Source organism: Oculina patagonica, chromosome 7 (genome assembly GCF_052425735.1).
Source record: "Oculina patagonica isolate OP01 chromosome 7, crgOcupat, whole genome shotgun sequence".
Taxonomy (NCBI): Eukaryota; Metazoa; Cnidaria; class Anthozoa; order Scleractinia; family Oculinidae; genus Oculina; species Oculina patagonica.
In genome coordinates this window covers 1984954-2007207 of record NC_135764.1, presented here as the reverse complement: position 1 = coordinate 2007207, position 22254 = coordinate 1984954, and the positions used below count along the sequence as shown (strand labels likewise).

The 22254-nt window shown below is 39.3% G+C and overlaps 1 protein-coding gene across 10 annotated transcripts in view; it reads left to right on the top strand.

Moving 5' to 3' along the window:
* Window positions 1-22254, top strand: part of LOC144661308 (uncharacterized) — a 63452-nt gene that overhangs the window by 8157 nt on the left and 33041 nt on the right. For 2 of the 10 annotated variants that reach the window (XM_078522011.1, XM_078522012.1), the window contains exons 4-31: window positions 668-963; window positions 2278-2530; window positions 3084-3254; window positions 4687-4857; window positions 6045-6215; window positions 6918-7088; window positions 7672-7842; window positions 8044-8214; window positions 8415-8585; window positions 8998-9168; window positions 9551-9721; window positions 11118-11288; window positions 11832-12002; window positions 12959-13129; window positions 13788-14054; window positions 15065-15075; window positions 15782-15820; window positions 16213-16266; window positions 17729-17860; window positions 18178-18243; window positions 18723-18767; window positions 19131-19184; window positions 20216-20269; window positions 20388-20441; window positions 20719-20772; window positions 21285-21338; window positions 21648-21692; window positions 22116-22169. In XM_078522011.1, the coding sequence (XP_078378137.1) occupies window positions 668-963; window positions 2278-2530; window positions 3084-3254; window positions 4687-4857; window positions 6045-6215; window positions 6918-7088; window positions 7672-7842; window positions 8044-8214; window positions 8415-8585; window positions 8998-9168; window positions 9551-9721; window positions 11118-11288; window positions 11832-12002; window positions 12959-13129; window positions 13788-14054; window positions 15065-15075; window positions 15782-15820; window positions 16213-16266; window positions 17729-17860; window positions 18178-18243; window positions 18723-18767; window positions 19131-19184; window positions 20216-20269; window positions 20388-20441; window positions 20719-20772; window positions 21285-21338; window positions 21648-21692; window positions 22116-22169 (3584 nt within the window). The remainder of the gene's footprint in view (window positions 1-667; window positions 964-2277; window positions 2531-3083; window positions 3255-4686; window positions 4858-6044; window positions 6216-6917; window positions 7089-7671; window positions 7843-8043; window positions 8215-8414; window positions 8586-8997; window positions 9169-9550; window positions 9722-11117; window positions 11289-11831; window positions 12003-12958; window positions 13130-13787; window positions 14055-15064; window positions 15076-15781; window positions 15821-16212; window positions 16267-17728; window positions 17861-18177; window positions 18244-18722; window positions 18768-19130; window positions 19185-20215; window positions 20270-20387; window positions 20442-20718; window positions 20773-21284; window positions 21339-21647; window positions 21693-22115; window positions 22170-22254) is intronic. The other 8 variants (XM_078522014.1, XM_078522015.1, XM_078522013.1 and 5 more) reach the window with 8 other exon arrangements.

Sequence of the window (22254 nt, the reverse complement as noted above, 5' to 3'; positions counted from 1 at the left end):
GCAGAGCAAAAAACATTTATTGGCAAAATCACGGCCACATAACAAACAAGGATGATTTTCGAGTATTGTAAATGACACTTTCATACAAATTGAGATAAACTTGAAAAAAGTCGGGCCTACATTTTTCAAGTTTAGTTAATAGTAATTTTTCTTGGACAATTCTGTCCAAGGAGGAAAGGCGCAATGAGGTTAACCCTATGTGAAGCACCAACCAGTGAAACAAGGAACTTGGTGCCCTACTTTTTGCGATAAGTGTGTGGGTTCTTTAACGTCCCCTGCTGACCATATTACATGAAGATACAGGATACGGGACCTTCGATGTATCGTCCTTATCTTTACCCGAACGCAATTCGTTTTAATCTTCTTGGATTTTGCCCATCCATGCCCCTTTTGGCCTTTATGAGTTTCTTTTGAGTTGTTCTTCTCTAACCTTCCCTTTATTGAGCTAAATTTGAAGACGACAAACATCAGTCTAGCAACTTCTCTGAAGAAAACAATTTTAAACCTCTTTAACTAAAGAGAATTTAAACGTGTTTTCGCTTTGATGTGGATGGGGTACAAAATGCCTTACCACTTGGGTCTGTAAACGTAAAACAAAGAGTATACTATATATATGTATTAATACAAGCTAACACGGGTTAATTCTTCCTTTCTTCCCTCAATTCAGGAAGTATAAGTAGAAGGAACTTTGGCAAATTCAAAGAGTTTCTTGAACGATTAGTGGACAGATTTGACATATCTGAGAGCGGCACACACATTGCTCTTATTGAGTACAGCACTGATGCGTCGGTTCAGCTTCGTTTCAATGACTTCAGTGGAGCGCAGCTTAATGCAGTCAACGTGAAGCGAAAAATTACCAGTCTGCCACATACACGTGGATTTACATACATTGACAAGGCGCTTGCCCTTGCTGACACGGAAATATTTTCCGCCAAAGGTGGAATGAGGCTAAACGTCGCCAAGGTAAGCCATGGCAGTCATAGTAATTGTTCTTGGACAATTCTGTCCAAGAGGGAAAGGCGCAGTGAGGTTTACCCTATGTGAAGCACCAACCCGTGAAACAAAGCCAGACCACAACACCGGGAACTCCGTGACCTACTATTTGCGATAAGTGTGTGGGTTCTTTTACGTCCCCTGTTTGCCATATTACACTGAAGATGCAGGAGACGGGCCCCACGGTTTATCGTCCTTTTCCGAGAAGACTAGAACATGTACCTTATTACATGAAATTTTCGCGACACGTTAATTTCGCGATTTTCACGATTCTAAAAAAATCGCGAAATTATAGTTACGCGAACAATAATTGTCGCGAACATCACATGACGCGAAAATTAAGTGACTCACATATCTCAGTGATCAAGAAAGAATAAGTCTAGTACCACTAAAGGAAGGAATTTTCAATGTAGATTGATGTTATCGTCAATTGACTCAAGAACAATAACTCATGCACGTACAAGCATGACCTACTTGTAGACATTGTGAGAACTGCTCAGTTGTTGCCAAGATTTAGTCCCGCCCTTGCGTTTTTGTTAATTTTGGCGTCATTGTTCCTTTGATGGAGTCGTTGTTTTAATTCAAGGGCATGTAATATAATATTGCTAAGGAAATGTAAATTGTGTCTTACTCAAAAACGCGAAATTAAAGTGATTCAAAATACAAATACAAAATTCTCGCAAAATCGCAAAAAAATTAAGTGTCGCAAAATATGCACACCTCAAAATCGCGAAATTATAGTGTCGCGAAATTTTCACGTAATAAGGTACAATGTAACCATTTGCAGAAACGAGTTAAGAATGTTGCATTTTCCTACGTTACCTTCCTTCATTTACTCAAGTCGATGATGCAGAGTAATGCTACCGTCTCTCTTTTGGTATTTTTTTGTAGATCAGATCTACGTTATACCGATTTTTGGTAAATCAAATGAAACAAATGAAAGGGTAGAATGTTCGATCGAGCTTTCGAGGGTCACTGCGCATGCACAGCGTATTTAATTTTTATTGTAACAGAAATAGGTTTGGCATAGGATATACGGTTGTTGATGTACGTGGAGTATCAGACTTTCAGCCTTTGTGTTTCTTAACATCTTTCCCTTTAAAGGTGAAAATCAGAGCAATATTTTAATTTGTTTATTCTCTATTCAAAGGGAACTATAGGGGTATATTGACCTCGTTCTTGTTTTTTTAATGGATCTCGCCCTCGGCCCTTGACTTGGTCCATAAAATTGGGAAAACGACCAATATTTCCCTAATACGAACCTCACGCTAGTTTCTTTTTTAGATAGCTATTATTATGACTGATGGATCGCAGACAGTTCCAAGGGGTGACCCAAGGTCAACCACGGAAGTACTGGATAGTGCTGTAACACCAATAAAGGATAAAGGCATAACAGTAATGTCAATTGGTATCGGGAAAAGCGTCATCCTCGTGGACTTAGTCACACTGGCCACAGATGATACCGTTGTTTTCTTGGCAGAGAGTTTTGAAGCCCTTGATGAGATCGCGACAGACGTTAAAGAAGGAAAATGTCCAGGTAAGTTCTGTTTCTAACCTTTACAGTTCGACACCTGTCTGCCTTACGATCCCTAGGATTGCAACAGACTTTGTCCACCTTAATTTTTGACCTTGTATGGTCTGCTAGTCAAATATTTTTTTTATGACTGCGATCAAGCCTAGTGACTCCCCCCCCCCCCCCCACCAAAAAAAAAAAGCCAACAGGCTCAGGCCAGCGTTTATCGCCAGTTATCTAATCCCACCCAGTCCCTTGTTGGGGAACAAGTCCATCGCACGGTTACCCCGCAGCGTTATATTCGCAAATAATTCGGAAATACGCCAAAAAATGCGCCAGGACCTTCCGATACAGAGTGAATACTGGCATGCATTTCAAAGTTGCTCACCTTAGCATGGCCTTACAATATCCATTTATACACCCGGGTGGAGAGCAACTATACAACACAATGACCCCGACCATAGCTCGAACTCGGACCGCTCGATTCGGAATCCATCGTGCTTACCTCTTTAGATCACCGCATCAACCATCATATAATTGTTTGCATTAATTTAAGATTCAATGATTGTCTTTATAGTTGATGGTGAATGGTCGGATTGGCAAGAATGGACCGACTGTACCGTGACGTGCGGTGGCGGCATTAGAAATCGTACCCGTAAATGCGATAACCCTGCCCCGGAAAATGGAGGACAGAAGTGCCCAGGTCCCGCCGAAGAATCGGAGGCTTGCAATGAGGACCCTTGTCCAAGTAAGTGAAAATGGAAAAAGACCCAAGACCGTTAGGTAGCCTATATTCGATCGGGAAAATAATTACTTAATTTTATTATGGGAAATACGCCAAAGAAATGCGCCAGGACCTTCCGATACAGAGTGAATACTGGCATGCATTTCAATTGAAGTTGTTCAACTTAGCATGGCCTTTTAATATAATACTTATTGTTTCGGTGGATCTTCCTGACAGCAAAGATGAATCTGGTACTCATAACGTTTTTGCACGTACTCGAACCATCTTGTCAGCGTTTGGTCTAATTGGGTTCTTTTGAGTTCGTGTCGCCACTCTCTAAAGTGAGGGTGACAAAAACACATTCAGGGCTCAAAGTATTATGCGAAATGTCAAAGAACAATACATGCATGGAAAAATGTTCGAAGCTTTGTAACTAGACATTTGATTCGAGCCCGAAAGAGGTGAAACAGCGTGAAAGATGTTTGAATTTTGCCTCAGTTAATTGACTTGTCACTATTGCATCTTACAAGGGTATCAAGAAAAGGCTAAACAGTGAAGACATGGCGGGTTCCTTTTCAACCACGCGAAAAAAGACGACGAGCACATAAGCGACTTTTATTTTTAATATTTTGACCGGTCAGAAACGACACATGACCGAGCTAAAATCAGTTTGGCCGGTCAACATGACCGGCTCTACAAACGAAAAATTATTTTGAGCCCTGGACATTGAACATTTTATTTTTCCTTTTTTAATTCTTATTACACTGCAAAAAGTACCTTTTTTCCTTTATCCTTAGACGCTAAAATACAGTAGAAATCGTGCTGTGCTAGTTACAAATGATCGGATAATAGCAAACAAGCTCGTGGATTTTTTTTTTCTTTTTGTTTATGACGATTACGATTACATTTCATTATGGCTATTTTTTTGTAGCGACTAAGATGGTTTTGTGTGCGCCATACAAAAACTACTTGCAACGACTTATTCTTCTTATTTAAGTCTTATCAAAAGATTCATCTTCTAACTTATTTATTGCTATTATTATTAATCCTAAATGATACTTTAGTCTCATGTAACTTAAACCTCCTGGTAAAGTCTCCCCTTGTAAGCTGTAATCGCCAGATTTTTTTCTTGTAATGGTCTCTTCTTACAAGCTGCAACTGTTGCCAGTTTCTTTCTTGTAAAAGACTCCTATCGCAAGCTTTAACACGATATTTTCATAAATTAAGACCTCGTTCTATCATGTCAAAGTCAGGTTCTGTGGCCATCAATACCCTTCATCTGTCTCATCCTTCAACACCGGCCTCCTCTCGTTTCGCTTCTTTCCGGCACCTTGATCACGAAACTCGTACCTTTTCTTCCGATTTCGGCAGTGTACAATTTGTCGCCGTGGTTTTGTGCTTACGGTTTCCTAAAACACTTACTTGTAGCCAATGACCATTTTTTACTTAAACATAGTCGACGGAAACTGGTCCGATTGGGAGCCGTGGTCGTTATGTCCTGTGACTTGCGGAGGCGGTCAAGAGACCAGGAAAAGGACTTGTACCAATCCTCCACCGGCCTTTGGCGGAGATTCGTGCCCTGGGGAGGCTGAAGAAAGTCGCCCGTGCAATGAAGAACCGTGTCCAGGTAACATAATTGGAGCGTGTGTTTAGATCATGAATCTCCTTGATCTTCACGGTAATTGTGTCATCGTGTGCAGTTGGCCGACAGAATCTCCGTCTGGATGGTATTCATTGTCTCGATCTACAACCACATTCTTTTTTAATACAAACTTTCAAATAAATACCTTATTACATGAAATTTTTGCGACACGTTAATTTCGCGAATTTTGCGATTCCAAAAAAAATCGCGAAATTAAAGTGACGCGAACAATAAGTGTCGCGAACATAACATGATGCGAAAATTAAGTGACTCACGTTACCGTAATGATTCGATTTAGCGCCCGGGGCGCTTATTTACTTTTGGCACCTTAAGTGAGGGCGCTTATTCGAGACAGGGCGCTTATTTGGGACAGGGCGCTTATTTAATTTTTTTACGAAACAACCAAATGTTCAAAACAAAACTTTAATATATTTCAAAATAACTAGCAATAACATAAACTGTGACGGTAACAAATTGTCGAAAGCTTAGTTACTTTTACAAGAATTGTTCATTTTAGCAGTAAATATATACATGTACGGTACGGTGAATGTTCGTGAGTTTATCTTTTCGACGTCGACAACTTCAGTAGGGTCAGTTAGCCACAATAGGAGCGCTTTTAAGAATGGGGGCGCTTATTGGAATAGGGGCGCTTATTAACAAAAACACATTCGAAGGGGGGCGCTTATTGGAAGGAGGGCGCTTAATCGAATCATTACGGTATGTCAATAATCAAGAAAGAATAAGTTTAGTACCAATCAAGGAAGGATTTATCAATCTAAATGGATGTTGTCGTCCATTGACTCAAGAACAATAACTCATGCACGTACGAGCATAACCTACTTGTCTACTTGTAGACATTGTGAGAACTGCTCTGTTGTTGCTATAGCCGAGATTTAGTCCCGCCCTTGCGTTTTTGATAATTTTGACGTTATTTTTCCTTTTATTTAATTTTGTTTAATTCAATTGTGTCTTACTCAAAATCGCGAAATTTAAGTGTCGCGAAATATATGCACCTCAAAATCGCGAAATTAAGGTAGATGTATTGGTAATAACAAACCGGCTCGTAAAAACGTTCTGTGCTGTAAAAGAAAAACACAAAAAACGTGAAGCATAAACACAATAGACTTTCCACTCTTATAACATGGAAGTAACTGGGCCTATTGCATCGTTAGTTGATGGTAACTGGTCAGACTGGGAGGACTGGAGCGACTGTCCTGTCACGTGTGGCGGTGGAGTGCAGGAAAGAACAAGGACGTGTACCAATCCCCCAGCACAATTCGGAGGAGAGCCATGTCCTGGGGATAGTGAGGAAACCAGATCATGCAACGAAAATCCTTGCCCAAGTAATTTTGTCAGTTTCATTGATTTCCGAATTTCGCTTACTCTGATTTTCTTGTTAATATTAAAATATAATCTCACCAAAATTTTCATCTTGACAGATAGATATAGCCTGGGAAACCCCGTACTTATTTGGGGCACAAAGAAAATACATAGAAAAAAATTATCAAGAACTCTATGAATTGTCCAATATTAATCTAAGATCTAATTATTTATACTGATCTTATAATCTAGTATTGAATAAAAATTAAAAAAATTAAAATTGTATTGTTATAATGAGCAGAGGGTACAACCCTTTCACCCATTTTCCATCAGCAAAGTTATCTATAAATTACGTCAGTGCCATTAAAGGGATTTTCCGAAGTTATCCAATTCACTTCGGCAATTTTTCGAGCTGTTCTACCACTCTTCTTCAGACCCTGAGTAGATTTTCATCGGATCGTTTTTGAACAATTTGTTTTATCTGTTTTGTTTCCAAGAAAAAGCACGCCTGCTGTGGTCATTATTGCACGTGTAATGGTACACAGCTTTTTCTTTTTCTCTTTATTTGATGGCTCAGATATCTGGTCGTTTATGACTGGCTTACGAAATGTTGTTATGTACTTTCGTTTTCTAAATCTTCTTTTCTTTTATAACTATGGTAACACTTTCCCAGTCAACTTTACCACCACTGGTAATGTAACAAAGTGAACTTCTTGCATCGTTAGTTGACGGTAACTGGTCAGACTGGGAGGACTGGAGCGACTGTCCTGTCACGTGTGGCGGTGGAGTGCAGGAGAGGACAAGGACGTGTACCAATCCCCCAGCACAATTCGAAGGAGCGCCATGTCCTGGGGAGAGTGAGGAATCAAGAGCGTGCAATGAAAATCCGTGTCCAGGTAATGAACCTGTGTGATTTATTTTGTTTGTTCATGATTCGGTGGCGTATTTGAAATGAACTGGTTTTGAAGTGAAACTGACTGGAAGGACGTTTGTGCGATGTCATAGACAAACTTTCCCTCGTAGCCCAGTAGTGACCACCCTTTTTTTATCTGTTATATCACTGCATAACTTTTAATTCATCACTCCTTACAAGGTTAAATTAGACAAGCAAAGTAATCAAAATTGCCCATTCACAAAAAAACGGTAATAATGTAGCGAACAAACTTGCAGCGAAAAACGTGCACCGGGAAAACGTATCTGTCAAATGAAAAGTTTGTTGAACGTCACAGGGTTACCTATTGTATCAAAAAACCTCGCTTCGTTGCTAATGGAGAAGACTGCTTTAGGTCTGAATCAAGTGAGGAATAACTGTTCTATCAAGAGGAGGCGGGATCCCGATCGGCTCGAGGGGATTGATGACGAAGCAAGGTCCTTGTCTAATTTTACTTTGTTGTCATGATGTTGGTGTTATTTTGGGCGGTCTGTAATTCTCTCTCCACCCATTTGAGACGCATGTCTCATACAGTATCATTTTTGTAGTTGATGGTAATTGGTCTGACTGGAAGGACTGGAGTGTCTGTCCTGTCACGTGTGGTGGCGGTGTGCAGAATCGATCAAGAACTTGTACCAATCCCCCAGCACAATTTGGAGGAGCGCCATGCCCTGGAGAAAGTGACGAAACCAGAGCGTGCAATGAGGAACCTTGTCCAAGTAATTTTTGCTCATATAATGTTCTTTATGGCTTTCTTGGGGGACTGTAACTGTTTTTTTTTTCGTTTGAACTCTGTCTCATTTCAGTTCGTTGTGGCAGCTGATGCGAATCTTGTTATTATATTCTTTATGGTTTTCTTGGTGTAATGCAACTTTTATCTTTCTGTTGAAACTCTCTCTCATTCCAATTCGTTGTTGCAGTTGATGGTAACTGGTCTGAGTGGCGTGACTGGAGTGACTGCCCTGTCACGTGCGGTGGCGGTGTGCAGAATCGGTCAAGAACTTGTACCAATCCCCCGCCGGCCTTCGGTGGAGAGTCATGTCCTGGAGAGAGTGATGAAACGAGAGCTTGCAATGAGGAACCTTGTCCAAGTAATTTTTGCTCTTATAATAATCTTTATGGTTTTCTTGGGGGACTGTAACTCGTATTTTTCCATTTGAACTCTGTCTCATTCCAGTTCGTTGTGGCAGCTGATGCGAATCTTGTTATTATATTCTTTATGGTTTTCTTGGGGTAATGCGACTCCTATCTTTCTATTGGAACTCTGCCTCATACCAATTCGTTGTTGCAGTTGATGGTAGTTGGTCTGAGTGGCGTGACTGGAGTGACTGTCCTGTCACGTGCGGTGGCGGTGTGCAGAATCGATCAAGAACTTGTACCAATCCCCCGCCGGCCTTTGGTGGAGAGTCATGCCCTGGGGAGAGTGACGAAACGAGATCGTGCAATGAAGATCCTTGTCCAAGTAAAATTTCTGCTATTTTAATAACTTTACATGGTTTGGAGGTAACGACGTAAAGTCGATCTTGTTTTGACAGTCCTCATCCAGGTGATGAACAGATGTGGTCGCATCCCTTTCGTACGTGAAATCTGCATGGAATGAAGATGGTATCTCGACTTATCTTACGACGGGAATAGGTTTTGCAAGGGAATTTAAATTAAATGAGAAGTTATTATAAAGTTTATAGGTTAAAGATTTCTAAAAGGACATCAATGTAAATCAAGACTTTATGCCAGGTTTTCCGAAAGAAAGCACTACTAAAACGTACCCTAAAAGTGACCCTGGAAGTGACAAAAAAAACACCCAGCAATACATTTTGAAAATGAGATTTTTATGAGAAGGAAAATAATATTGATCGAATTAATTTCACATTTAGTCGACGGAAACTGGTCAGACTGGGAGGACTGGAGCGACTGCCCTGTCACGTGTGGAGGAGGAGTACAGGAGAGGACAAGAACTTGTACCAATCCCCCAGCACAATTCGGAGGAGCGCCATGCCCTGGGGAGAGTGAGGAATCAAGAGCTTGCAATGAAGCTCCTTGCCCAAGTAATTTTTTTTATATCTTTGTAAAAAGTACAAATTGTTTAAAATACCCGCATTACATTGTTTTACACAATCAAACCATGCAAATGTTAGTGGATTTAATATTCTTGTAAACGATATGAAATCCAAAGTCATGCATTGGTATTGCCCGATGGATATTTTAAGATTTGTAGCTTTTCTATAAGCTATAATTGATTTATAACACTGAAACAGTTTCCTGTAAATCATAAAATACGTCCTTATTTAGGGAACAGACTCAAATAATAAACCTTTCAGCTTATTATGTTCCAGTTTCTTCAATTTCTTGTGTACTCGCTTACAAGTGTTCGAAAACAACAACATACAATCATGATTAATGGCATAAATATTAAACTTTGCAATTCAGTTGATGGAAACTGGTCTGACTGGAAAGACTGGAGCGACTGTCCTGTCACGTGTGGAGGTGGAGTACAGAATCGATCAAGGACTTGTACCAACCCCCCGCCGGCCTTTGGAGGGCAGTCTTGTCCTGGGAGTGGTGACGAAACTCGTTCATGTAACGAAATCCCTTGCCCAGGTAAATACATGAATGGTTTAATCATGGTAACCCAGTTTATAGAGTCTGAAACGTTTCAAAGATCTTTAGAGATCTGTTGAGGCAAACAACAACAACAATGACAACACCACGACGACGACGACCCAATCGGCAACAAAAAGAGCAACAACAACCCAAAAACAGCAACAACAACAACATCATCATCAACAACAACGTTCAACAACACCAATAAAAAATATGGCTGCTATAGACATTTCTTCAATAGTATTTAAATGGTTGTGTGCTGACTGCAAAAATTACACACTTCCGTAGCTTGATGGTTTTCTTACTTGACTTTTGGTTTTACGTTTACAGTAGCACTTTTATTAATTTACCATTTCTTTACAAATGTGAAAAAGGTTTCAGTCTGTGAATTGTAGACGTTTTAGCGAACAAAGTTATTACTTATCAAGACAAATTGCTAGCAACTTGTTGTTGTCTACCATAAATAAATCTTGAATGACTGAATATCAGGATGTTCGAGAATTATCGTTATTTTTTTGCATTTCTAGATTTCTAATTGGATTATACGCTCCTGTTAACAGCTAGTAGCCCTTGCGTTTAACCTAAAATAAGAAAGAGGATGGCTGTAGGAACTTAAAACAAAGAATGGCTCAAATCATTATTAAATGTTAACGTCATTTAGGGCCTTCCAAATGTAGTGTAGTGTAGTGTAATGCCATGCCATGCCATGCCATGCCACTTTATGTAATCGTTATTTAACCAATACGAATAGCACAATTAACTCTGCAAGATTTAAAAAATGTAACAAAAGAAATATATAGGAAGCAGTCAATTCACAGGACTTGAAAACCCACCCCCATTTTTTCAGAAATTGAAAACATGTTTTCACGATAAACTTAAGCTTTCTCTATTCAGTAAAGCTTGTCTTTTATATTTCAAAAAGGTTTGTCAAGCCTTTCACGACCAGGATATTATACCAGCACAATACACTAAAATATCAGAGAAGAAGCGGAAATCTCTCGAGCCTGTGAATCGAACGCTACCTCCAACGCTGAAATTTTGTCTCGCAAGCTTTCACCCATCTGTTTCATTTAACACTTACAGTTTTTGTCGCCTTTTCAGTCGCTTTGTTTAAATCAACTATAGCATCAAGTCGATTTATGAATAAAGATTTAAAATAAAAGAGTGAAGTGTTTAATGAAACAACAGCGTCCATTGTTGGTTATTCACATTGGCCAGAGATGTATGATGAATGAATAGTACGTAATTGAAGCAAAAATATATAAACACTTTTAAGGGCATGCCATATTGCATAAAGATTTGTTTGCGAGGGAGTCTTTTGAGAATATCATTGACATCACTGGCCTACATTTGTTCTAAAAATTGTTGAATATCCGGCGTACTTTTATTACAGGTGGTGGAAACTGGGCCGACTGGAAAGCCTGGGGTGACTGTTCTGTGTCTTGTGGAGGCGGAGTGCAGGAAAGATCGAGAACATGTACCAATCCCCCGCCGACATTTGGCGGCGAGCCGTGCCCTGGGGATAGTGAGGAAACAAGATCATGCAATCAAGAGCCCTGTCCAAGTATTTATGCTTTTATTAATTGTTTCTTTACAAATATATTGCACTTCTGTTTATTACAACAGCAGCGCGTTTATTTACCCTGATACAAAAACGTTGTTACAAAATTTACACGAACATAATTGGTAAAATTTCACATTCAAGTTAATTACAGAAGCTAAACTACGGAGTGACTGATTTGGCAAGTTGTACAAAAAGATGTATTTTTTAGAAAAAAATTATTTCGCCTTACTGGCGATTTATACCTGACATCGATAGGTATCTATCTCTGGAGTTTTTATCTTTTAACGTAGCTTTTTCTCGGTGTTTTCAGTCATTTTTTCTGGTATTAAAAAGTGTCTTTAAAATTGAAGGAAACCCTAAAAAAACATTAGCTTTGTAAGGTAGAAAACCCTAAAAAAGTTATAGTTTACCGAAAATAAGCGAGGATGGGTACGATCGTGATAAAGATTAAGACAGATTGCCAACAACAAACTTGAAAAAAATGGCAATTTTTTTTTTCAAGTTGTGCTATCTGTAACGTAGCTCCTTAAACTTTTTATTCAGTTGATGGAAACTGGTCTGATTGGGAGGACTGGAGCGACTGTCCTGTCACGTGTGGGGGCGGAGTGCAGGAAAGAACAAGGACGTGTACCAATCCCCCAGCACAATTTGGAGGAGCGCCGTGTCCTGGGGAGAGTGAGGAATCAAGAGAGTGCAATGATGCCCCCTGTCCAAGTAAATGTTTTTCTATTGTATTTATTACTATCTATAAAATCATGATGATAAGATTAACAAAATCTGTCCAAATAAAGTGGCCTTTGGGTAACTGGAAGGACGTCATTGGAGTACACACGTATTTGGAAAAGAAAGTTTTTACTAAATCCCACACAATTACATTTGGTAAAATACCCAAATTATGCAGATATGCTAACGTGTGGGAAGTCACTGAGCAAATTAACGACAGAAGGTGTAGATGTTAGGAATGTCTACGTGGTCATTCCCTGAGTTGGGCCACTTTGGGAATACCATGCTTCCCAAGAACAGTTGTTTATGATAATTTCGTTCTCTGTCAAAGTCCATGTGGTGGTCATGTTGATGTAGGTGCTGAGCGATCTTCGAATTAGCATCGAAAGTACAGACGACTCTGCTGTGTTTCAAAATCCTAGCGTGAACAGCTCTTCCAGTTTGCCCATAATTCACGAAATCACAGTTCAATCAATTGATTTTGTAAACAACCATTCCTGGTTTGTTGCAATGTAATCCTGCCCTAAAGACGGGAACAAACGCAGGTTAGACACCCAAGGTCTGAATATCAGGGTTCGTACACTCTTTCAGGCCAAAAATTCAAGGACTTTCCAGGACCCTTCTTGGAAATTTCAAGGACTTTTTTTCATGGAATCTACCCCAAATCAACGATTTTCAGTCTGTTGTGCCGTTGATGTGCTTACTGAAGAACTTAAAAAAAATCACTTATTTTTGCGGTCTTTCATTGCCTTGAAGCCTTTTGACGTTTAATAAAAAAATCAAGGACTTTCAAGGACCTAAAACCAATTTCAAGTACTTTCAAGGCCTTGAAATCGAACTCCTGAAATTCAAAGGTTTTCAAGGGTTTTCAAGATGCGTACGAACCCTGTATGTTTTATTGCCGATTGTGACTTGATTTATCTACCTATCATTTTTATCTCTTACAGTCGACGGTAACTGGTCTGATTGGGGTCCATGGAGCGTGTGCACAGTCACGTGCGGCGGGGGAACTCAGTTTCATACTCGCAGTTGTAATAATCCCCCTCCGTCTAATGGTGGACTTGTCTGTATCGGAGATAGCGAGGAATCAAGAGTTTGCAACACAGACGAGTGTGGAAGTAAGTTATAACATGCCTTTCACTTAATATTACTTTGCTAATTTCTAGTAAACACAGGGAAAAAACGTAGTGCAAGATATGTCACTTTTTACGTTATACGAATTTACCTTCAAATACCTAAATTACCTTCAAATATAACAATCATAGTTTTAGGCTAAAGATATACCAGGCACAAAATGCTTCAGCTTAAGGTGAATTACCAACGACGAATTGAAATGCTTATGGTGGAGTAAAGAACGTTCGCCATTCTTGAGGTATCTCTTTATTATTAAAAACTAGCCATGGTTTATTGCAATTCCTGAGTTTTGGTTGGTTAACAGGCAATGGTATATGAGCTCATATTCCATGAACCACAAATATGGAAGCCGATACGCATCAACGATAATAGCTGAGAAGCTCAAATATAGTATTTCTTTGGGTGTTTTTAATAAAACAATTACTCCACTCGCACTTGTTGGATATGAGATAGTTATAGCCAACTCGGCCCTTCGTGCTTCGTTCATGGAATAATTGTTAAATATCTGTCAATTTAATTGAAAAACAAACGGCGTCGGTAGCTTAAAAATAACGACATTTTTGGCAAAAATTGGATGTAGATGGGTTAAATGTATAAACGGGTCTATTTATTGATATTAATGCATTTCATCCTAATCAACAGAACCAGCTGAAATAACGCACATCAATACTTCACTGGCCTCCATTCAGCTTGGTGAAAAAGTGGAATTAAAATGCGTGTCCGACGGTGATCCTATACCTACAGTCACGTGGTACAGTCCCAATGGAACTGAACTGACAACAATCACGGGTAAAGACAGCACCATCTTTGTGGACATTAACACCGAGGACGACTTTGGAGATTACAGGTGTAAGGCGGACAACGGGTTAGGTCCTCCTGTTGAGAAAATAGTGTCTGTAGCCCAAATTGGTAAGTGATAAAGAGATCGTTATTAAAGGACTATGTCACGGAGATTTCGCAGGTGTTTGGTCTAAACTGTTCTGAAATAAGTGGTAGGCAACTTAACCCATAAAAACATTATCTTTGAACATCTAAAGAAAGATATAACCTTAACTTGCCGGTAGAAATCAAGCTACGGCTATAAATACCGTTTTTTATTGAATGCGCTCGGAAACAGCTCAGTTAAAAACTTTGGCTAACGTTTTCAAATTGCAATTCATTTCCATTCGAACCATCCACAGCCAAACGCGCTTTTAAAAAGTTTTAGTGCTCTAAAACAGAAATTGTTAATAAAAAACGGACCATTATTTTAAAGTTTTCCTAGGACACAAATATAGAGTTTAACTGTTAAAAAATCTGTTAAAATCCGTGACATTGTCCCTTTAAAGTCATTCCGCTTGCATGCATAGATAGGGGAAGGCATGTTGTACTTAAACGAATTCTGTTTTGAAAAGATGCGCTATTTCTCCTATTTCCTTCTCTGGCCCAACTGGTGATAGAATGAATACAATTGTAAGGATAAGCTCAGATTTGTCCCAAATAGATTTGTATTAACTACCCGCTCACCCTCTCTTATCAGCAGTCAATTGTTTGAGTCCCAGAATTTGGATCAATAAGTTACTGCTAACATTACCTCTACTCAGCAGCCACTTTAGTCGAAGAAACGATCTTCCAGAAAAAAAAAATGTCTTAACGAGTTATCTGTTATACAGTCAACTCTCTCTAACACGGACACCGTCGGGACCGGCTCCAACTGTCTGTTTTAGAGAGGTGTCCGTCTTATAGGGAGTTTAGTTGCAGTAAAATGACTGAAAAACGGCAGGGACCATCACCAGGTGTCCTTCTTATGGAGGTGTTCGTTAAGAGAGGGTTGACTGTCTCTTTAACAAAACCATAAATTAGATGTTGGGTCATTACCGCAGAAGCGCTTACCTTTGTTTTTTTTTTTGTTATGTTTCATGTGATTTAACCAACGACAGTCCCAAGGAGGGTAAGAGTCTTCAAATTATCTTAAATATTCAATTTAGCTTCATAATAATAATAACAATAATAACAACTTTATAAACGTGTCAAATCTGTAGTAGCTGTAGGGGAAAAGTCCCTTCTACTAATTGTGGACACCTAACCTGCCTAACTAAAAAACGAAAAATAATTTGAGGCCTTTATTGAAGAGAAAGCATTGAAAACACTGCGCATTTGCGGTCGAAAAGCTCAAACCAAAGTAATTCTCTAGCTCATCAAACAGTGCCAAACATTGTAGTGGGTGTTTGGAAAAGCGAGGGAAGGTCGCGTATCAGTTTTCTTTTTAGCCTGATTGTGCAAAAAATGTTACAAAGAGAGGGGTAAGTCGTCTTTTAATAGCATTTTTAACCAGTTTATGAACCAATTGATCACGTTCATAGTGTTAGGCAAGTACGAAACCAAAGCAAACATGTTATTGCTTCTAACGATCAACCAGCAACTATCCCTAATTGCTACATTCCAGAATCAAATAATTTGCTACAAAATGTTAAGTGAGCACCAGGGTGAGTACTTTATTCAAGATGTGGAGCTCTATTCACACGCTTTTAACAAGAAAAATCAAAGTTACTGAAAGATTCTCAGTTACTCGAGATATATACTGGGATGAATTCGCAAATGGAGTTAACGGGAAAAGTTTGCAAGCTTGATTTATACTTTCTGTTTTCACTTTTTAGGTCGGACCACCAGGTGACCCCGGACCCAAGGGCATGAAAGTATGAAATGTTATTGTTAGTGTTTAGTGTGTTTTGATTATTTCATTGAAAGGCGCCGTGTCGTAATCATGGTTAAAGCGCTGGACTACGGATCGAGCTGTCCTGGTTCAAGCCCTGGCCAGGGTCACTGTGTTGTGTTCTTGCACGGGCAAGACACTTAACTCTCACAGTGCTTCTCTGAAATCAGGTGTATAGCGGCAAATCAATGTTGAGGGAAAACCCGTTAATGACTAGCTTCCAATCCAGGAAAAAGTAGAATACTCCCAAGTCTCTTCATGATTATTTTGGCGGAAAGCGAAGTTGCCTAATCGTTCCTTGCACTTGTCTTCGGACCGATCAGGATAACATTTATTTCCTAAATAAGAAGAAACTGATTGAACGTTTGTTTTCAGGGAGACAAAGGCCCGCCCGGCCCTCCAGGAGCTCAAGGCGACCGTGGAATTAAGGTGAACTTGTTAATCGCTCCTTAAAATAACCGGCACGCATACATGCATGCACAGGCGATGACGCTTTACAAGGATCCCAGAAATTGCATTTTTCTTATTCATTTTAATTTTTATTTGCCTTGACTACAAAATGAACCTCCAATACATTACAAACCTACAGTATGATAAGATAAATACATTAAATCATTATGAACTTTGTCATTTAGCAACAGAAAGGCCCAGGATTGATTTCCACACCTAGTCAATACTGAAGATTGTGTGACATTTCCGTATTGAAATGGTCTGAAATGTAATGAAGTCAACACCGCTTACTAGAATCACTTTCATGCATTTATGCAACTTATCAAAAAAACATTTTAGATCAGCTAAATCAGAATAGGGTGGAAGTTCTTTCTATTCTGGCTTCTCATACAAATAGGAATACGGATACCGTCACTGTTTTTTTTTTTAATGGCTTGAGATAAACACCCGAACAAAAGCAGTAAAATGAAGATGGCGAGTCGCGAAGGGAAAAGAAAAGAAAATAACTTAAACTTAAATATTATCGACAACAATGCACGTCAAAGCAAACAAAATTTCAGATAGCTCACCTTTCAATCTAATCAAGATACCGCTGCCATCGGTCTCCTTGATGGAAAGGTTTCAAAAGTTATGGCACTAACCGGCCGTCACTCGTCAAATTCAACATCAGTCAACTTAGTCTGCCATCACGTATGCCGACTTCGAATACACGTACAACGGTAAAAAAGTTCTTTAAGCGATTTCACAATTATCAGTACATCATTCTCCCCTGACCCCAAAACTCTGTTTAACTGTACGTTAGAAATCAAACGCGTTTTGCCGATGGATGCTCTAAAGTTGATTCAGTACTCATGACAATCAAAGATGGCGTACTGAAACTGAGTAAACAACAAAGTGCCTAGTTCCCAGTGCTACTCGATTGGAGTAATCGTAACATTGCCCGTCCACGGGCCACAACATATAGGCGTCACCGCCTAAAAATGTTGATTGCTAGACGTAAACCGCGCTGTCCCTGTGGTTCGTATGTTTGCCTTCTGATGAAAAAGCCCGGGATAAAGCTCTAGCTGGTGACGTTTTGTTGTGCTGCTGGGAATGTGTGATGTTCAGGGACTTTTTTTTTCTTTTGGTAATTATAAGGCTTATCAAGAGAAAACGGAAGGTACAAGTTTTCAGAGATATTTCCGATTAAAAAGCTGAACCTGATAATAAGCATTGACCTCCAAAACTAAGAATATCACCGATTCCTTACTACTGATAATGATCACTATTTTTTATTTATACATCTTGGTTATACTGGCAAGCATTTAAAAGCGTTTATTACTGCATGAAACCGTAAAACTCAGTTAACTGTATTTTATTAATTATTATAGTGCCTGTTAAAAGCTTAGAGTCTTCATTGTAAATTTTTTATTGATCCCATGACATTCATTTTGTTCATCAGGGCACGCCGGGCAACCCCGGTCCCAAAGGAAGACTCGGACCTCCTGGACCCCCGGGACCACCTGGGAAAGTAATTTTAAATTTTAACATCACCGGACCGGATGGTCCAGATGTCGGACCAATTACTGGCCTTGTAAGTAGAACGTTGTTGTTGGTTTTGTATTTTTTTTTTTTTTTTTGCTGCGCAGTGGCCGACCCATTAGAATGGCTTGAATTGAGTTTGGCTTGAGCATTTGCGGCTTGCAAAATTGAAAGTATCATTTTTTTGGCTACCGATTATCATTATGCGCGGGGGAGTGATTGCAGCCTTTGTAACGGTCAAATAACAAACAAGAGAGCGACTTGTAGCAGTGGCAATAATTTGTGTTTGTTATGGCATAATTTTATCGATAATGTAAATCATAATTGTATTTATTTTCGCTGTATAACCCCGATGCTTATATTTTTCAGATTTCAAGTGGTTCCAAGGGACCCAATATTGGATTCCTTGAAATAAAAGGCGCCCCTGGAGAACCGGTAAACGTTTCTTCTGCCATTTTTATTAAACTTAGTTTGAACTAAATCTCACCAGCGATAGACTAGACTAAGTGGGTGCCGCTAGCTACGGACCTGGGAGACACGAACAGGAGGTTTCCATGCCGGAAAAAAAAAAAAAAAAAAAAAAAAAAAAAAGGGGGTAGGGGGGGGGCAGAAACAACCAAAACATAAAAAAAAAAAAAAAAAAAAAACAGAGGTGAAAACGCGACCATAGCATAATGTGCGCAAGGCTAAGTCCTGCAAGACCACTTTGGTTGCCCTGCAGATCACTTACCGCCTAAAGGAGGAACCGCTAGCCGTATAGGCTCGAGTTAATTATTATAATTACTAACTTTTAAGCCATATCTTAGACATGAATTGTAAATTAAAAAAGCAAATATTTGCTGAGAACTGTCATGCAAAGTTACATTTTATTAATTGAATGCTCTTAATAACAACGAATAACTTGGTTTTCATAGGGTCCTGCTGGAAGATCTGGGGTTCCTGGTTTTAGAGGCCCGGATGTAAGTAATCATTGGACATCCTTAAACCAACTTGTGCATACATGTTAACAGGTTGCAACAGCTCTTTGATCATCAGTTAAAATCCGAAATTGCACGTTCGAGAAGACAACGTTAAACTTCAAGTTATTTAAAAGAACAGTGGTCCGTCAAGAAGAAGCTTCGTGAAACAAGTGCCAAGGGGCTGAGACAATGTGTTCGTTGTAATGGGGGCCAATTATGCCGGGGTTCTTTGACTGGTCTTAAAAATATCGTTTGTTATTTCTCATTTTTTTTTTTTTTTTTTTTTTTTTTTTTTTATTTAAAAAAAAAAAAAAAAAAAAAAAAAAAAAAAAAAGTAAGACGTGACCTTTATTTTTCTTGCAGGGTACACCAGGAGAAAAAGGAGATATGGGAGAGCCGGGAGATACAGGAAAACCGGTAAATTTAATAACAACATCACCAATAAAAACTTGAGTTAAAACAAACGTTGAAAGTGCATGGTAGTTATATGATATGGCATGCTTTATGAAGGGTGAATCACAACCGATACTACACCACCTTCTGCAACATGTTGTTTTGGTGACAAATGTAGTACCAAACTAGCTCCCACGTCAACATTACAAAGATTGTAGGCCTGTGCAGGAAGCTAGTGCCAAATAAAAGCCTGAAAATCTAGTTTTGTTAAAAGTTTTTTACTTAATTATTAAACCCCATTTCATTAAATCTGAGGATCATTGCAGTAGCGACTGTAGCGTAACTATTGATACTGTTGTAGCGACTGTAGCGTGACTCAGTAGTGTCACTGTTGTGGCGAATGTGGCGTGACTATTGTTACTGATGTAGTGACTGTAGCATGACCATTGTCACCATTATAGGGACTGTAGCGTGACTATTGTTACTAATGTAGTGACTGTAGCGTGACTCAGTAGTGTCACTGTTGTGGCGAATGTGGCGTGACTATTGTTACTGATGCAGTGACTGTAGCATGACCATTGTCACCATTATAGGGACTGTAGCGTGACTATTGTTACTAATGTAGTGACTGTAGCGTGACTATTGTTACTAATGTAGTGACTGTAGCGTGACTATTGTTACCGTAAAAGCGACTGTATCACATCAAAACACCTTTATTTCACCTCGGATTTACAAGGTAGCTGTATAGCTAATTTCTCCGAGAAAGAAAAGATAAAAGATTGTTTTAGTAATAAAAGTAAAAAATAAAATTTTATTTTAAATATATTAATTGATTATTGTGACTGTGGTGGTAACTGTAGCGTGACAATTGTCACTGTTGTAGCGACTCAAACGTGACAGCTGACACTGTTGTAGCGACTGTAGCGTAACTATTATCATTGTTGTAGCTATTGAAGCGTGACTATTGTTACTTTTGTAGTGGCTGAAGCATGACAATTGTTACTAAAGTAGCGACTGTAGCGTTACTATCAAGGTTTATTATTTCCTCGTTTCAGGGTGATCCCGGTTTATTGGGTCCTCCAGGCATGTCTGGACGCGATGGAGATGACGTAAGCGACATCAGTGTATATTATTATGTTTGTCCCGTATTAACCTGCCATCAGGCGTTAGTCCTGTGTTGTTTCTTACAAGTTTCTTACAAGTGGTTATGTTATCTTTTCGTCGCAGGGAGCTCCCGGTCCTACGGGTGAGCCAGGCGAGGAGGGGCCCGGAGGAGAGCAGGTAATACGGCCCTAAAAAGAAAATGGACGTACGAACGAGCGAACGAACGGACAATCGAACGAACGACGAGAAGAACGAAACTTTAACGAAAAATTAAACGCCAGAACTAAACAACAAACACGAACAAACGAACGAACAAAATAAAAAGAGAGCGAACGAATCTATAACGACAACAAGAGCTTCTTCGTGTTTTAACTTAATCAAGTTTTCCAGTTTTAAAAGTTTAACCAGCAACAGAATTCTTGAGATACGATTTTTTTGTATATTTTTGCTCCAGGGACCAGTCGGTATTCCGGGCGCACGTGGATTACCAGGAATCAAGGGTGACAGGGTAAGTTTCTTTATCTTTCCATCAAAACATACAAATTTTTCACTATTTGTAAGGATTATGACAAAGCCAGTGTCCTGAAATATCATTATAAGCATTGTTTCCTGTTTGTTGAGTTCTTATTGTATTATTACTGAAGCTTCGTTTATATAAGTTCATAAAAACTAAGAAAAAAAACTAAATTAAAAAAACCAGTTGCCCCCGCCATTAAAACTTGCCCCCGCAGACAAAAAATCCTAGGTACGGCCCTGTTAACCACCATTGATTTGCCACCACTGAAACACATAATACATATAATTCATTCCAGTTACATGCAGTGGTTATTCAGTTTGGGAAGCTTTGTCAGTGAAAAAAAATTATACACTAGGAAGTCGGACAAAAATAAAAGTGGGGTGTGCCTATTTTCTTCCCTAATCTAGATCCGATAACGAAAAGTCTAATATAGCTCACTTTACAAATGATCATATCTGCTTTCTTTCCCAAATGACATGAATTGTTTGTGTGTGTGGTTTTAGGGAGACCAAGGTAGCCAAGGAGAGAAAGGAGATCAAGGCCAACTCGGCGAAACGGTTTGTGCACGTGACTTAATTTAATTGATTTATTGGTTATTTCTGGGATTGCGTTCCAAACGATCCAGACCAGACAACTTTTGTAGAGAAACAGTCAAGTTGTCGCGGGGCCATAGGCGCCTATGGCCGCCGCGCGTAAGGCTGACTGTTGTTGTGACGGGTCCGTACACGGTCATTTTAGTTAATTAGTGAGTTACTTGGCTTTTTTAATAGCTAAGTGGGTTTTTCTGTTTACTGTTTCTACTTGTTGAAATAGTTTTTTGTTGTTGTTGTGACCATTACCGAACAATGCTATTTTTAACATATTAGGGGAGCGAAGGTCAACGTGGACGTGATGGCAGCGATGGGAGAAAGGTCAGTGTAATAAGAGGGATACGTCCTGTATGCAATTCATAAATAGTTTTGGCGATGAGAAATTGGCCGGTTATGACCACGTCTCACTAAAGAATAAAGGCTCAGGCTCTAGCTTGTTTATAATAGAACCTTTTATTGTATATATATTGTAATTTTTATATTTATAGTTTATATTTATACCTTAGCTTGTTTTTTACTCTGTAATTCAGTTATTAATACTGCAATGAGTGTCTATTAAACATCATCATCAAACTGCAACAATAAATAAATAAACTTGCATGAAGGAGACCAACTCATGAAAACTCACATACTGTATAAATTATGTGTTCAGCCCCTTGGGGGCGGGTGTTCAGCTCACATGGAAACTGAACACATTCCTTCTACCCTGAAGTTCATTATTGTTTGATTCATGTTCGTTTACAGGGAGATCAGGGACCACGTGGACAGAGTGGGCGTCCGGGAAATCCTGGTGCAGAGGTAAGTTGAACAGAAGAGTAATATGCAACTTGTCAATCAAACTATAACCTGGATTATCTTGGCGATACATTGTCATTGCTATCAT